Source organism: Battus philenor, unplaced genomic scaffold (genome assembly GCF_028537555.1).
Source record: "Battus philenor isolate CCGP_79_NKW_IND1 unplaced genomic scaffold, ilBatPhil1.0.hap1 SCAF_22, whole genome shotgun sequence".
Lineage (NCBI taxonomy): Eukaryota > Metazoa > Arthropoda > Insecta > Lepidoptera > Papilionidae > Battus > Battus philenor.
Window position 1 is genome coordinate 1,162,560 of NW_027181685.1, and position 14,547 is coordinate 1,177,106.

The 14,547-nt window shown below is 31.2% G+C and overlaps 1 protein-coding gene across 1 annotated transcript in view; it reads left to right on the forward strand.

The window, feature by feature from the left end:
• LOC137923578 (protein starmaker-like) overlaps positions 1-13,950 on the forward strand; it is a 51,151-nt gene extending 37,201 nt beyond the window's left edge. Inside the window, exons 3-6 of the mRNA XM_068766796.1 lie at positions 8,972-9,130; positions 9,535-9,699; positions 12,091-12,192; positions 13,765-13,950. Coding sequence (XP_068622897.1) covers positions 8,972-9,130; positions 9,535-9,699; positions 12,091-12,192; positions 13,765-13,950 — 612 coding nt within the window. The remainder of the gene's footprint in view (positions 1-8,971; positions 9,131-9,534; positions 9,700-12,090; positions 12,193-13,764) is intronic.
• Positions 13,951-14,547: the final 597 nt, after the last annotated feature.

A 14,547-nucleotide genomic window follows, 5' to 3' on the forward strand; every position in this document is an offset into this window, starting at 1 on the left:
ATCGTGATAAACCAAGGCCATTGCAAGGAGGTTTTATTTACGTTACAGCGGGTAATATTTATTAAATATTATAATGAATTGTTTGAGCAATTGTAAGTCAGGACTGACACGATAGACGTGGATCCGATTCCGTATACATTCTTATATAGTTCACACTTCTTGCATTAGTTATATAGGATTACCACTGCATAAGTGTCTAGAGCAGAGTTCCCCAAACTTTTTTGTGTCGTAGACCCCTTACCATGTTTTTCCGTGTTGGGTAGACCCCCTACTTACCTGATATTGATTTCCTGTAAATTTCTACCTGTAGTGAAGTTTAGTGTTAAGAACTTAAATTAAAAACACATGTTAATAAATACATTTAATAATTGAATTTAAATTAAAACTACTCAAAATAAAATTTTGTATCTGTTATGTAAAATATACGAGTACGTAACATTAAATAAACAATTTTTTTACTTCATAGGTACTTTTATAAATAATGTAAATGTTTTGATATTATACGATAGTATGATGTAAGTAAATAGGTACTATCAGTGTATGTGTTGAAATCCACTATCTTGGACCCCCGTTTTCATTTCATGGACCCCAAAAATTTTTTTCGCTGACGTAGAGCCCTTGCAGGTTGTCATAGACATTGTAGAGCACTATCTAAATGACGTTTTGCCACACCGACAGAGATATCGCTCTACGAAGCCGGAATTAGCCGATTTTTTTTCTTTCATAATGTCGATGTGCAATATTTATCGCCGGGTATTGTACACACTTATACTTCAGACGTTATATTGTTATTACAAGACCATTCGCGAAGAATCCTTAAAGAAACCTTGAAGAGCTGTGCACTATGCATTGTCATATTTTTTTAATTTATGCATACACCAATACCTCGTTTTGCGTTTTTGTTGTTGTTTTTGTTGCGTCGCTGCTTAATTAGTACTAAGTTTCATTGTGCGTCGAAAGATTTTCGAGGTTGCGTTGTTTTGGGTTCAAGTCTTTTTTTTTCTAAAAGATGGCAACACTTTTGTATCTAATTGCGCTTTACCATCAAAACTCAGGGATTCCCTTTCTAACCAAAAACGACGTAATTTGAATACAGATATAATTTCACTTTGTTTTGCTAATTTTAGAGTTCAGTTTCAATTACGTAGTGTGTTGTGCTTTTTTTAAAAGAGAATTATACATTTTTACGTGTTGTTTCTGGTTACAAAATTTTTTCAATTTATTTATTGTCTGAGTTATATTATTTTTGTTTTTTAAATGTTTACTTTGTTCAATTTTCTTTTTAAAAAGTAGTATTTTCGTAAACCTGGAACCTACCTTCGATCGGATCTTTACGTGGTTTGCTATAGAAAATCTTGATTCACTTTGCGGCGTTTCAATTTTCGTCGTGTTTTTTTTTGGAACGTAACCACAGCGCAAAGTTAGGTATGGTTGTGTTTTATATCGGAGTATTAAATAGATTAGTTAATGTGAGATGCTAATCAAAACTGATCGTCAAAACTTTCATAGGAAACTGACTGCGATGTCTATTGACATAACTTACAATAGGCGTGATAACAGCTCTAGCAGTGTTATTAAACAACGTCTTACGGATTACTTTCATTGCTATTGTGTGTCGAATGTATTGACACTTATAGTTCAATTGAATGGCTGCACATGATGAGGGTAGGACTGTGAAGTATATTAGTGAATACAGCACTTAGAAGGTTTTTTCAACAAGCGCTTTGTTTAACATAATGTTAGTGGGAGAGTTAGATAAACTTCTTATACCTTTACCTTCTGATTCTTACAATGAAACTTATACTGTCGAATCTTCCATTAGACCAGTGATTCCCAAAGTTGTCTATATCGACCCCTAGGGGTCTATGACAACCTGCAAGGGGTCTACGTCAGCGAAAAAAAGGGAGGGTCCATGAAATGAAAATGGGGTTCCACGATAGTGAATCTCAACACATACACTGATAATACCTATTTACTTACATCATACTATCTTATAATATCAAAACATTTACATTATTTATAAAAGTACTTATGAAGTAAAAACTTTATTATATATGTTTATAAAGTTGTGTAAGATGTAGGATGTTGGTATTCGCTTTGTGGTCGCAATACATTACGAACATACACTAAACTTCACTACAGTTAGAAATTTACAGGAAATCAATATCAGGTAAAAAGGGGGTCTACCCAACACGGAAAAACATGGCAAGGGGTCTACGACAGAAAAAAATTTTGGGGAACATTAGATTAGATGCATAAAAAGTCAGAAAACTTTTGATCACATTAGACGAAGAAATACACACCGCCAAAATCCGGCAAAGTTTGCAAAATATAGTGCGTGACAATCTTTCCAAAAAGGGTCACGATATATTAATGATGAGTACGAAGCAACAAGGATACGAAGGACCTTACGTTAGGCTTCATAATTAATAACTATCGTGAATACAGGGTGTTATAACACACGCCCGTGTAATATCCCCTGCATCATATAACAGGTGGTGTAAAAGTAACTTGGAACGGCAGCCATTTGTTATAAATTGAAAAAAAAACTGTTCTCATTTTGAAAAAACATCATTTCAAACTATAAGATTGAAGACATTGATTGGAATATTTTATTACAAATGGCGCCAAACGTCCAAGACATATATCTCTGCATCACATGACAGATGATACAAAAGTTGTATCATAAATTGAACCGGCAGCCATTTTGTTAGAAATTAAAGAAAAAACAGCTTTCGTATTGAAAATAATTTATTTAAAATCATATGAATGAAGATATTGACTGGAAAAAGGTGTTTTACTAATGTTGCTAAACATCAAAGACAACTCCGCATCATATAACAGGCGGTGCAAAAGTAGTGTCATAATTTAAACCGGCAGCCATTATGTAGTAAATAAAAAAAAAAACATCTCTCATGTTAAAAAATGTGTATTTAAAACTATAAAATAGATGACATTGATTAAATTTTTTTTTACAAATGGCGCCAAATGTCAAAGTCACAGTGACATTTGGCGCCATTTGTAAAAATTAAACCACGTTTAAATTATGACATTACTTTTACGAATATACGAAGTTAAGTATGTAAAAAAAATTAAAAACACTAATTTCGTCTTTAGTATTTATTATGTAATAATAAGCTTTGAAATTAATTATACTGCCGTATAAAATTTATTGTGGAAGTGATCAGAAAAACCGCCTGAATTTATTGCGAGGTCTTATTTAATTTATTGTGAAAGTGATCGGAGAAACCGTATGAATTTATTATGAAGTCTACCCCGGTCAAGCAGCTTTCGGAACCCACGTATCGTAAGTTGAAGGAATACCTTATTCTAAACTCTATCACATTCGGTTCTTCGGTATCTTTCACATGTCGTATATAATATATGTGGTCGCCATTTCTTTATTTAGGTACACCGGCAGCATATATGAAAATTACATTAAAAGCTACCGCAATAATAATGGCTTTGTTATGTGTTCCTTTATAGGAGATACAGCATTAAATATTTACTACATACAACATTGTTGAAAGATCAGAACACATGAAATAAAGAGAAAAGTGATCGCACTTGGAAACATCTGGCTTTCGACTTTAGACACCAAAAAGAGTTCTTAATTTAAAAAATGTTTCCTTCGGCGTGCAATTCAAGTCTGTGTACTTAAAAATACTAAATTAAAATTAATACTCTGTTATGGATACAATGAGTTATGGAGGTGATTTATAAAGACTTTATGAGAGCCGCGAAAGATATAAGTTTGATAACATTATATTTCTAATGTTCGTGGTTAAGTCTAAATATTTTTTTCTTCAAATTCAAACGTCATTTTTGACTTGGCTACTGCCTATAAATTATTTATGTTCCAAAAAAATCTTATCGTAAAACTTCTTCCAAAAGTTATATAAAGATTTAGGCGAAAAGAAAGAAAACGTACAATCCGTGGTGCGTGTTAAATCGAGATGTATATTTTAATAATAAATTCGTTCGAGACGAGAACCCACGGTAGGTGCCCAAGGGACGAAGTTTACAAGTGAATTAGGCTGGCTCACGATTGCTAGATCCCTGAGTAATTTTAATTATACAACAACCCAACAATGCGTGAATGCGAAATCTCAAGTCGGAACAATGATTCGGTGCTAGTGATGTTACATTTATTTTACCTATGTCGAACTATTTTTTCTCTCCGTGGCTTCTCTAGCTCGTGTAGCGCTCAAAACCGAGACATATGATCGCAACTTTTAGTTAACTAAAACACTTAAAAAATCTTGGGGATTAAAATCAAAATCCCTGTCCCAAAACATGACAGGGGATTAACAGGTCCCTAAATGCTAATTAAAAAAATATCAAAAATATGACGCCGTTGAGTACTTATTTCTTTTAACACGTTCACTGCGGCTTGAGGTCGATTCAGCCTCATGGTAAACTTTTCACTGGTGCGGCGCGTAAAACTCGTGTTTTCTCTCTAGTGCGGCGGCTGTTTACACTCAACCGTATGAGGTATGACAAAGACAAATATAGCTTTCTTTATGTCTGCGAAGCATTGACTCAATATTGTAAAAAAAATAATTGAAACATGAGGCAGAAAAGGCTTCAACCGCACTACTAGGAATCAGCTTGAGGCTGATTCGACTTCAGCCGCACCAGCTGAAAGTTCTTCAAAATTGGGCCCGCAGTGAACGTGTTAAGTGACAATGGGTTGGTCACATCGCTCGTGCAACTGATTCCTGTTGGGGTTCTATCCAGGCCTATGCTTGGGCGTCGAAAAGAAATAAATAAATATTACCAAAAATATCGATAGAAACAAGCACATCACTAAACGTCGCGTTCAAATTTAACTGATACGACATAGCCTTGTTCGCGGTTGGTCTTTTTTTTATTTCTCATATCACAAGTTACGAAATTACAAATTGCTTTTACGTTTCCATGGTAACTGAGAAACTAAATGCGGTGTAAATATCACGGGAGAACATGCGAGGCATATATTGTAATTATTTAGAGTTATTCTTACGTAACGTTATCAGATGAGCGATTATGTGACATGACATGTCGTTGATGAGATCAAATCTCGACAGCCTGTTCGAAAGAATAAACTATATAACATATAACATATACAGTAATACCCCGCTTTACGCGAGGGATACGTTCCAAAAAAAAATCGCGTTAACTGAAATTCGCGTATAACGAGGTTAATGATTAAACATAGTCAAAAATTATTACAAAAAAATACAAATCATTTTAATCAATCGCTTCAATTCTAGGAACACTTTATGCAATACATACTCTAATTTTTTACGGAAAAATACATCTATTGTATTTTGGGTAACGTTTTGTTTACGTTCTTGTAAAATACGTTCATAACACCCAACACTGTTTTTAATTGTTTGACAGATGGTCAAGACACCATAGAGAAGTTGATGACTACATTATACTTATACGCACTCTTTCGCGTAATTCAAGGCATTTGACTGCGAAATTTGTAATTCGCGTTATAGTGAAACCGCGTATAACGGGGTCGCGTAAAGCGGGGTATTACTGTATACACTTTCAAGCGGTATTAATACATTTTTTTTATTAATATGCGACTGGCCAATAACTTCTGACAGTATAAAGTCTATAAGAACAGATAGTAAACAATAATAAATTTTAATATCTACTAATACAATTTTTTAAAATACTTTTCTTAGCGTTCATCTTAACGTTTTTAAAATTATTACGCCCCCCTATGTAACTAACAAAATTTTTATATTAAAACGAAAGGTTTAAAGTCGTGTTGAGTCTACTTTCGAATTTCCCCCCTTAACAATCAAATTTTCCCATGTGGGACGTAGGCCCCGTGTTGGGAAACACTACTATATAAAAAACATTGTTTTTTCTAGAATAAAAGATGGATATTTTATCTGAAAGTTTCATATCAATTATTATATTTTATAACTTTAACAGGTAATAAAATAAGTAATGAAATGTTTTGATAGTTTACTAGTTTTTTTTTTAAATTTTTAATCACATGCAAATTTTTATTAAAAAAAAAAAACATTTTTTTAACATGCAATGCAGTTTACGGAAACATGTGTGAGAGAGATATTACAAATTATACCAGAACACTTATAACGCTGGAATAATCTACCGTGTTATAGGTTGACACATTCGCTTCTAGTTTTTTAAAAAAAATTGTGATTTGAAACCAAAATTACGAAAAGATTTTAATAATATATTATTTATGCGTCATGGTTTAAAATGTTATATGAAAAATATTAAATACAATAATTTAATTAAACACAACGCCTACATTTCGTTCCCATGTTATATATATATATATATATATATATATATATATATATATATATATATATATATATATATATATATATATTAATCTTTTTCAATGTTATAATTTTATTCATCATTCTCTTTTTATCGTTCTCTGCATCTTATATACTTTCTTACTCTTTCATATCTTCTTTCACACATCGCCTTTCTACCTTCTTTCTCGTTTCTAGATTACAGATTATTATAATAATAATATAGTATTATAGTATAATAATAGTAAAGCAATGCATCTTTTTTATATCAGTAAAATATGCTTCAAATTATCATAGGATATTGAAAAATATTTTTTAATAAACCTATTAAATATAATAAAAGAAATGTTCTGTACCGTATACGAAATATGTTAAACTTCTGAGAAAATATGAAATAAATAAATACAAAATCAATAAATATTACTTCGAAAACATTTAATTAATAATTCTATGTTGCGTTGTGTTAACTAAATTAATTTTGTTTTATTGTTTAAATTTTAAACTTTGTCTTATAACCCTAGAAGACAATTTGTTACTTGTTTTGCCGACGTAATTAATAATAGGCGGCGCAAAAGTAATGTCATAATGTGAACGCGCCCTAATTTTTACAAATGGCGCCAAATGTCACTGCGCTTTGACACTTATGACGTAATTCAGGGGTGTGCAATTTTTTTAATCAAAGGTTCATAATTAAATTTTTAATTTTTTTGGCGGGCCGCGCATAATTCTTTTTAATAATTCAAAATACATTACTTTTACAATACATTTTATATATATCTATATATATATATATATATATATTAAATGTTTTGAGTTAAGGATGTACCGCAATTATAATTCTTTTACAACAATAAATTAATGGGAAAAAGTCGATAAAACAAATATAATTTTAGGAATGCTTGGCGGTATACTTAAACATATGTAACTAGCTGCATGTTGCGTACTTCTGATGTAGATTTATAGAGAATGAGTTGTCAACAAGCGATGGAGTATATCTATATATATCTGACATATTCACGTTATGACATTACTTTTGCGCCACCTTATAGTAATTTATATGTATAACAATGTTTACATTGTTAATATTAAAGCAAATATTTATTTCTATGTTTATATATTATTAACATTCATTGTTCAATCCTTATGAGATTGTAATTTTTAATTAAAAAATAACTTTTCAGGAATTCTTTAGGTATTTTATTCCAACTTTCAGTTTAATCTTAAAATGTTTTTCTATCACAAAACACTAGTAATATTTAAATATATTTATTCCTAGACATAAGATTTCAGTTATCTTTTTACAGAGCACATTACTATTAAATATATTGCCATCTCTTTAGTTTCTATGTCTTCTAGCTTCTCCTGTTTTCAGGAATAATGGATGCAAAATACCATTTGAAAAGTCTGACGTAATGTTAAGATTGCGATCTTTATGTTTACTTTAATTTTTAATTATTTTACCTATTAATAATTTAGTTAAATCTTTCGACTTTTCTATTAATATTTAAAACATTCATCAAACAACTAAGTGTTGTTATTATTGTTAAATAAAACTTTAAACAATTAAGCGCTTGTGAATAATTTCTATATATATCATACAAATTTATTTCTGCCAAATTTCTTTTTAACGAATATTCATAGAACTAGCTAATTTTCCAATAAATGTAATTAGATTAGTAGTTTTCCATTGACACAAAAGAACGATTTGCAATGAACTCGTATATAACTAGAACATTTATGTTTCTGCAATTAAATTTCACATAAATGAATGTTTAATAAACTAAATAGCGACATGTATAAAACTGATAAATATGATCACGATCGTTGTTTTAAATTGACATAAAACAACAAATTACAACACACGCCTCTGCAATTACAACAAATATATTTCTGCAACTTAGTCATCTTCAGGAAATATTCATAAAACTAAGTAGCTATGAGTATATACACCCAATAAATATAATAACAAACATTGATTTGCATTGACACAAAACAACAATTTGCGGCGCACTTGTATGTCATTGCAACTTAATTTCACTTAAATCAATATCCACGAAACTAACTACACATATAAACTAATAACTATGATCGCAGTCATTGTTTTGAAATACCACAGAACAATAATTTGTAACGCACTCGTATACAATTAGAACAATTATATTTCTACAACTATATTTTACCTCAATGAATATTAGTAAAACTTTGTACTACTTATATACATATAGCGAAAACATTAAATCATAATCGTTGTTTTGCATTGACACAAAACAATAAATTGCACTTAACTCTTCTACAAATAGAACAAATTTATTTCTGCAATTTCATTTTACTTAAATTCTAAAAATCTTACAACTGGCTAAAGATATATGTAAACCCAATATCTATCTACGTAATAGTTGTTTTTGCAATGACACAAAACAACAAATTGCAACGCACTGGTTCGTAATAAAATAAATATATTTCTTTAACTTCACTTCTATTCTTCGAATATTACACTACATGTCTAAACAGCTGAATATACTCGTTAAATTTAACGGGTATTATTGTTTTGCATTGACACAAAACAACAAATTGCAAAACACCTTTTGCAATTAGAACAAATGTATTTCTGCTAATTTATATATCTTCCTATTATACTCGTGCGACTAAAATAACAACTATTTGTGACATTACAGGGAAAACACGAAGATACAAAAACAACCAAAGGCCACCATGATAAAGAGGACCACATTGGAAAATATGACGACCATGGTGGAATTGAAAAAGAACACCATGACGAATCCGGACACTATGGGCACCATCATCACGAGGAACACGGAAAGAAGCATGCAAAGGTGAGAAATTGAAAAATAAGATCGATTCAAAAATCAAATTCGAAAATTCTTTATTCAAATTACTATTCGTTTTGACGTGAAACTTACTAACGTTAAACTTGACAACACAAGGCATAAGAATATGTATAAATATATATATATATATATATATATATATATATATATATATATATATATATATATATATATAAATGTATGTAATGAAAGAAACAAAATATTGTGATAATTTTGGAATCTGTCAGACGAAATTTTGTTCGTATTTAAGATTACTGTAAGGAACCAATAAACACCAAACCAATAAAGGTTTAAGATTTGATCCATGTCTGACTTCGATACAGATAATACAAGCGAATCCAATTTTGAAATAAATTAAATAAATTATTACATCTCTAACCGCTATTTAGTATGAAGAATCTGGCAAGCATTCCAAAGGACACAGCACAAAGGGTAGCCATGACATCCACAAGAAAGAAGAATACGAGAAGAACGTTGAGTTCTTTGAAGAGGAAGGCGACTCAGACGAAGAAGAGAAACACGGCGGCCATCACGATGAAAAGAGCCACTCGGAGGTAAGAATTTTACATCATATTTACTGCTAGCGCCATCTATTGACAAACAAGTCATGATATATAGCAGATAAATAATTATTACAAAATTATTAAATTTACGTGATGATTTGTCGATGACAAACTAATAACATCATCATGTAAAAGATCAGTGGCTTTCAGATGGTTTTGCAATACATCATCGGGTACCATATTTATCTACCATATATATATATATATATATATATATATATATATATATAGCATTATTTATTAATTAAGTATGTTGCTACCAAAACTGCTGTACGCCCCTTAGGTATTCACGCGGCGAGTAGAGGGGAGATATCGGACCTTCCGTTTCATCAGTTCGCCTCCGTCTCCGCCCCCCACCTCTCTGATTTCCTAACGCGCGGTACAGCGGTTTCTGTATCTATCTGTATCTGCAATAGAAAAATGTATATAAAGGAAAATAACAATGCCGGTGCAGTTTTAATGTTTTTCGTCACATTACCAAACAAACCGTGAAGAGATTTTGTAAAAATGTTCGTTATAAAATGAATTGACCACAAACAAAATGCGTCAATGTTTTTCTTTATTCGTTGCTCACTCGATCGTGACTCGGTGACGAACTAAACTGTGAAATTTGACACGTCTATTGCGTACCGTCTAGACAACAATAGGAAAGTGTTGAAAATATCAACTTACCTTTTTTTTAAATCATCAATTCGATTCTCGTCGTTATCTTTTTAATTTTATATCTAGATAATACGAAAACATCGTATTTTATTTTTATTTACAAATTTAAATGTGACTGTAGTTTGTCAAAATAAATTGTAATTCAAAAGTTTTGAGTTATGGACTGTTATAAAAAAAAATACTACATAATCAAAGACCAATAAAATAAATAAAGGACTACGACGTTATTGAATTACGACCGGAAAACGTAGCTCGAAGTATTGCTCGTCTGAGTTGCAGTGGGTGTTGCACATCGCTCGTTCTACTAACAGCCTTTGCGGATGTAAGGTTCTCGAGTGACGACCACTGGCAGGTAGACGTGGCGTGGCTAGGCCCACCGTTTGGTAGACCGACGATATAGTTATGGTAGCGCAATATCGGATATCGTAGCGATCTGTGGGTTTCCATCGGCTGAAAATAAATACACAGGACACTTTATACACAGGATGATTGCTTATACATGTAAAAGCAGAAAAACGGTGAATGTATAGCTCATTTTCAAACAATTAAAGTTACAAATTAGCAACACATTCATGCCTTTACAGCTATTGCTCAACAACTTTAGTAAAGATCATCACATGATTAAATGCATAAGTAAGAAAAGGACCAATATTTAGCCACTTCCGCACAAGCTAAGCACTTTATCGCACGACTACCACTGCATGTGCGGAAGTGGCTAAATATTGGTCCTTTTCTTACTTAGGATGGACTTCCGTGAGGTAACGCCTGATTCCGTTAAATATTAAATGCATAGTTTACGTTTCTATTAAGGACATACAGACAAACATTAATTTTTTATATTTATTTATATTAAAAAACTTTTTATACATTTTCGTATAACGGCGAATTTAATACCAAAGGCATTCTCTGCCAGTTAACCGTTTGTTCGGTGCAGAGATAAAGTGTTAAAATACATTTAAAAAACTTTTAAGTTAAACGTGTTTTTGATACCCATATTGTGGTGGTTGTGGAAAAATATGTACCTAGTCCGCCATATTGAAACGGCGTCTATCTTGAATTTTAAATTTTGACATAATCATTGTGTTTTACTAGTGTAGCCTTTTCATTTCATACCCATATTGAGGTGGTTAAGGAAAAATATGTAATCCGCCATTTTGTATCGGCGGCCATCTTAGATTTATAATGTTATTGATTTTATTATATTGTGTTGTCATCTAAATTAAATGTGTGTACTGACAACGGGAAGGTGCTTACATTTCAATTTCTAATTTTGGCCCAAATAAACAAATTCCGTACGGGTCGAACTAAATAAAACCGTTTAAAAATAGGTGAAACGAGTCAATATCATAAAATACCAGATATAGAATTAAAAAGTAAAATCAAATTGAGAAGGAAGAATATCATATAAAAATACATATAAATATGCTAATGGCTACTACACAATATATAAATATCTACATATAATATTTATATAAATATTATAAACAATAAGATCCCGCAATCGTGATAATTTCGTCAGCCTGTTGTCAGTATATATATTGTAGTGCAATATTCTACACGATTTACAATAAAACCTTTTTGGTACATTTAAATAGGAAATAGTGTAAATAACACGTCGAAATATCGCTAGACAACTGCTGTACTTACATTTAGCGAATACACGTATGGTTTGCTATAAAAAATTAAAAAATACATATTTTAATGCCTTTTTCTTTGCAGGGCGGACATTTCAAAAAGGCGGAACATGAGGCAGGGCATCAGGGACATACGAAAGGCGATAAAGGACACTTCAGCAAAGGAGGATTTGGACATTTCGACAAGGTAACACTGAAAAAATTAACATAAAAGCCTACACGCAAAGTATTTTATATATTTTATCTATATTTTGATTTTTTTTATGTCTAAACACGTAATTTTTATTTATCCAGTTGAATAATTTAGGCCTGATGATAGTCTAGCAGATCTGGTAAGGTTCTTTAAAACTTGGTTAGGTAAGTAAAGAAGTTTGGTCCAGGTTCTGACCTGTACCGACCCTTCTGCTTAATTCTTGGAAGGTACGACGTCACTTAAAGGTTGGAGATGATTTGCTTGCCTATACTTCCTCCGCTCACCAACTTATCTTGAACAATTGCTAGCACGTAAATATACTAGGCCACAAATAAAATACTTAATAAAAAAATTACAAAAATAAAAAAAATATATTGCTACATGATTAGTCATTCGATTTTACATACATTTAGATTTTAATACCGCACCCTTATTAGATCGTAATAAGCCAAGATTTTTGGTACTCTATCTTAAAATGGATATTCCTTATTTAAAATATTTATAATATTTTAAATTTATTTAGTTTAAGACGCTGATATTTAATGGTAATAAATTTTTTCATTATTCATACTTATTTCTCGATTTAAATCAGTAATTTTATTCCTAGATTTTTCTTTTTTTCTAACTCACCATTTTAGATTTTATATAAATATTTTACATAGCATAATAGGAATTGCAATCTATGAGAAAGTCGTATTCCACCAATATTTACACACAACGGAATGTGATATATACTTTTGTATAAGTACCTAATTTTTTATCAAATATATAAGGTAATAAAATAAATAAAATGAAAACAGGCGATGTAATCCTGGTATGTCCACATTAAAATTAACGATTAATATTCTTTATTTTTAAATCACTACTCTTAGATCCATCACCAGATACTATACAGTATGATCGATAAAAGCTTTAAAAGAATGGATGCATATCTAGGTTTTTTACTGACGATTAATGTATCATCCTTCAGGTTTCAGAAATAACTTAATGATATAAAGTAAGAAAAATCATTTTCAAAATTCGAATTAATACTAAAATCATATTAATTTTCTGTCACTGCAGACTTTGTAATATCAAAGATTATTGGGCCTGTTGCATTCCAATAGAAAAAAATACTTATTTTAAAGCTATCACTTTACAGTATGATTGGAAGTAGGTATAAAGGCTTTGAAGTTGGCAAAGGTGCTACACATTGACTCCTTTATAGCCTTTACACCTATTTATCACCTTACATATAAATAAAATGAAAAATTTTAATTCAGGTATGTCCATAATAATATATACGTTTAATACTTTACTTAAATCACAAATGTCGATCAACAGTCATTATACATAAGTGCATTATAATTATTCTGGCAATTTAACCACTCAACCATCCAAATGGATTCGAAGGTTGTAATGCATGAGATTAGGAAACAATTGACATATTTATCTTTCCTTCAGCGCTATATCTATAGCCAGTTTATGGGTTTTTCTACAGACTGAATTTCGAAGAGTGTGTAGTATTTTTTTGGACTATCAGTATGTTTGAACAACTGAAGCTGAAAAATTCTGCGTATTTTTCAGGGCCACAAAACTTCTGAAGGTCACGACAGCCACGTCCGCCACAACAGGGCGAAACACCACCACGAAGGCAAGGAGGGGGGAAAGAAGTGGATCTACCACCACGGCAGTCCACCAAGAACAGCAAACCTCGCCATCATCGATAGACGCTTCGACCCTTACCGCCACATTCCCAAATTCTACGGTTAAGAATATTCTCGAAAACAGACATATGAAACAAATTAATGCTATTGCGAAGAATTTAAGTTTAGTGTTTATATTGTAATTTATATTGTTTTTAATTTGCTCAAAATAATATAAAACTATTTTATATACTATATTTATTATATCACTTTGTTTCTATAAAACATGTTATATTTCATCAATGTTAAAGGCTTTTTTAAACGGTTTTATTTAGTTCGACCCGTACGGAATTTATTTAATTGGGTCAAAATTAAAAATTGAAATTTAAGCACCTTCCCGTTGTCAGATTGATCTGTAATTTGGTACAAACATTTAATTTAGATGACAATACAATATAATGAAATCAATAACATTATAAATCTAAGATGGCCGCCGATACAAAATAGCGGATTAGGTATTTTTCCTTAACCCCCTCAATATGGGTATCAAATGAAAGGGCTACACTAGTAAAACACGATGATTATGTCAAAATTTAAAATTAAAGATGGACGCCGTTCCAATATGGCGGACTAGGTACATATTTTTCCACAACCACCACAATATGGGTATCAAAAAACCGTTTAACTTAAAAGTTTTTTAAATGTATTTATTTCAGTCAACTAT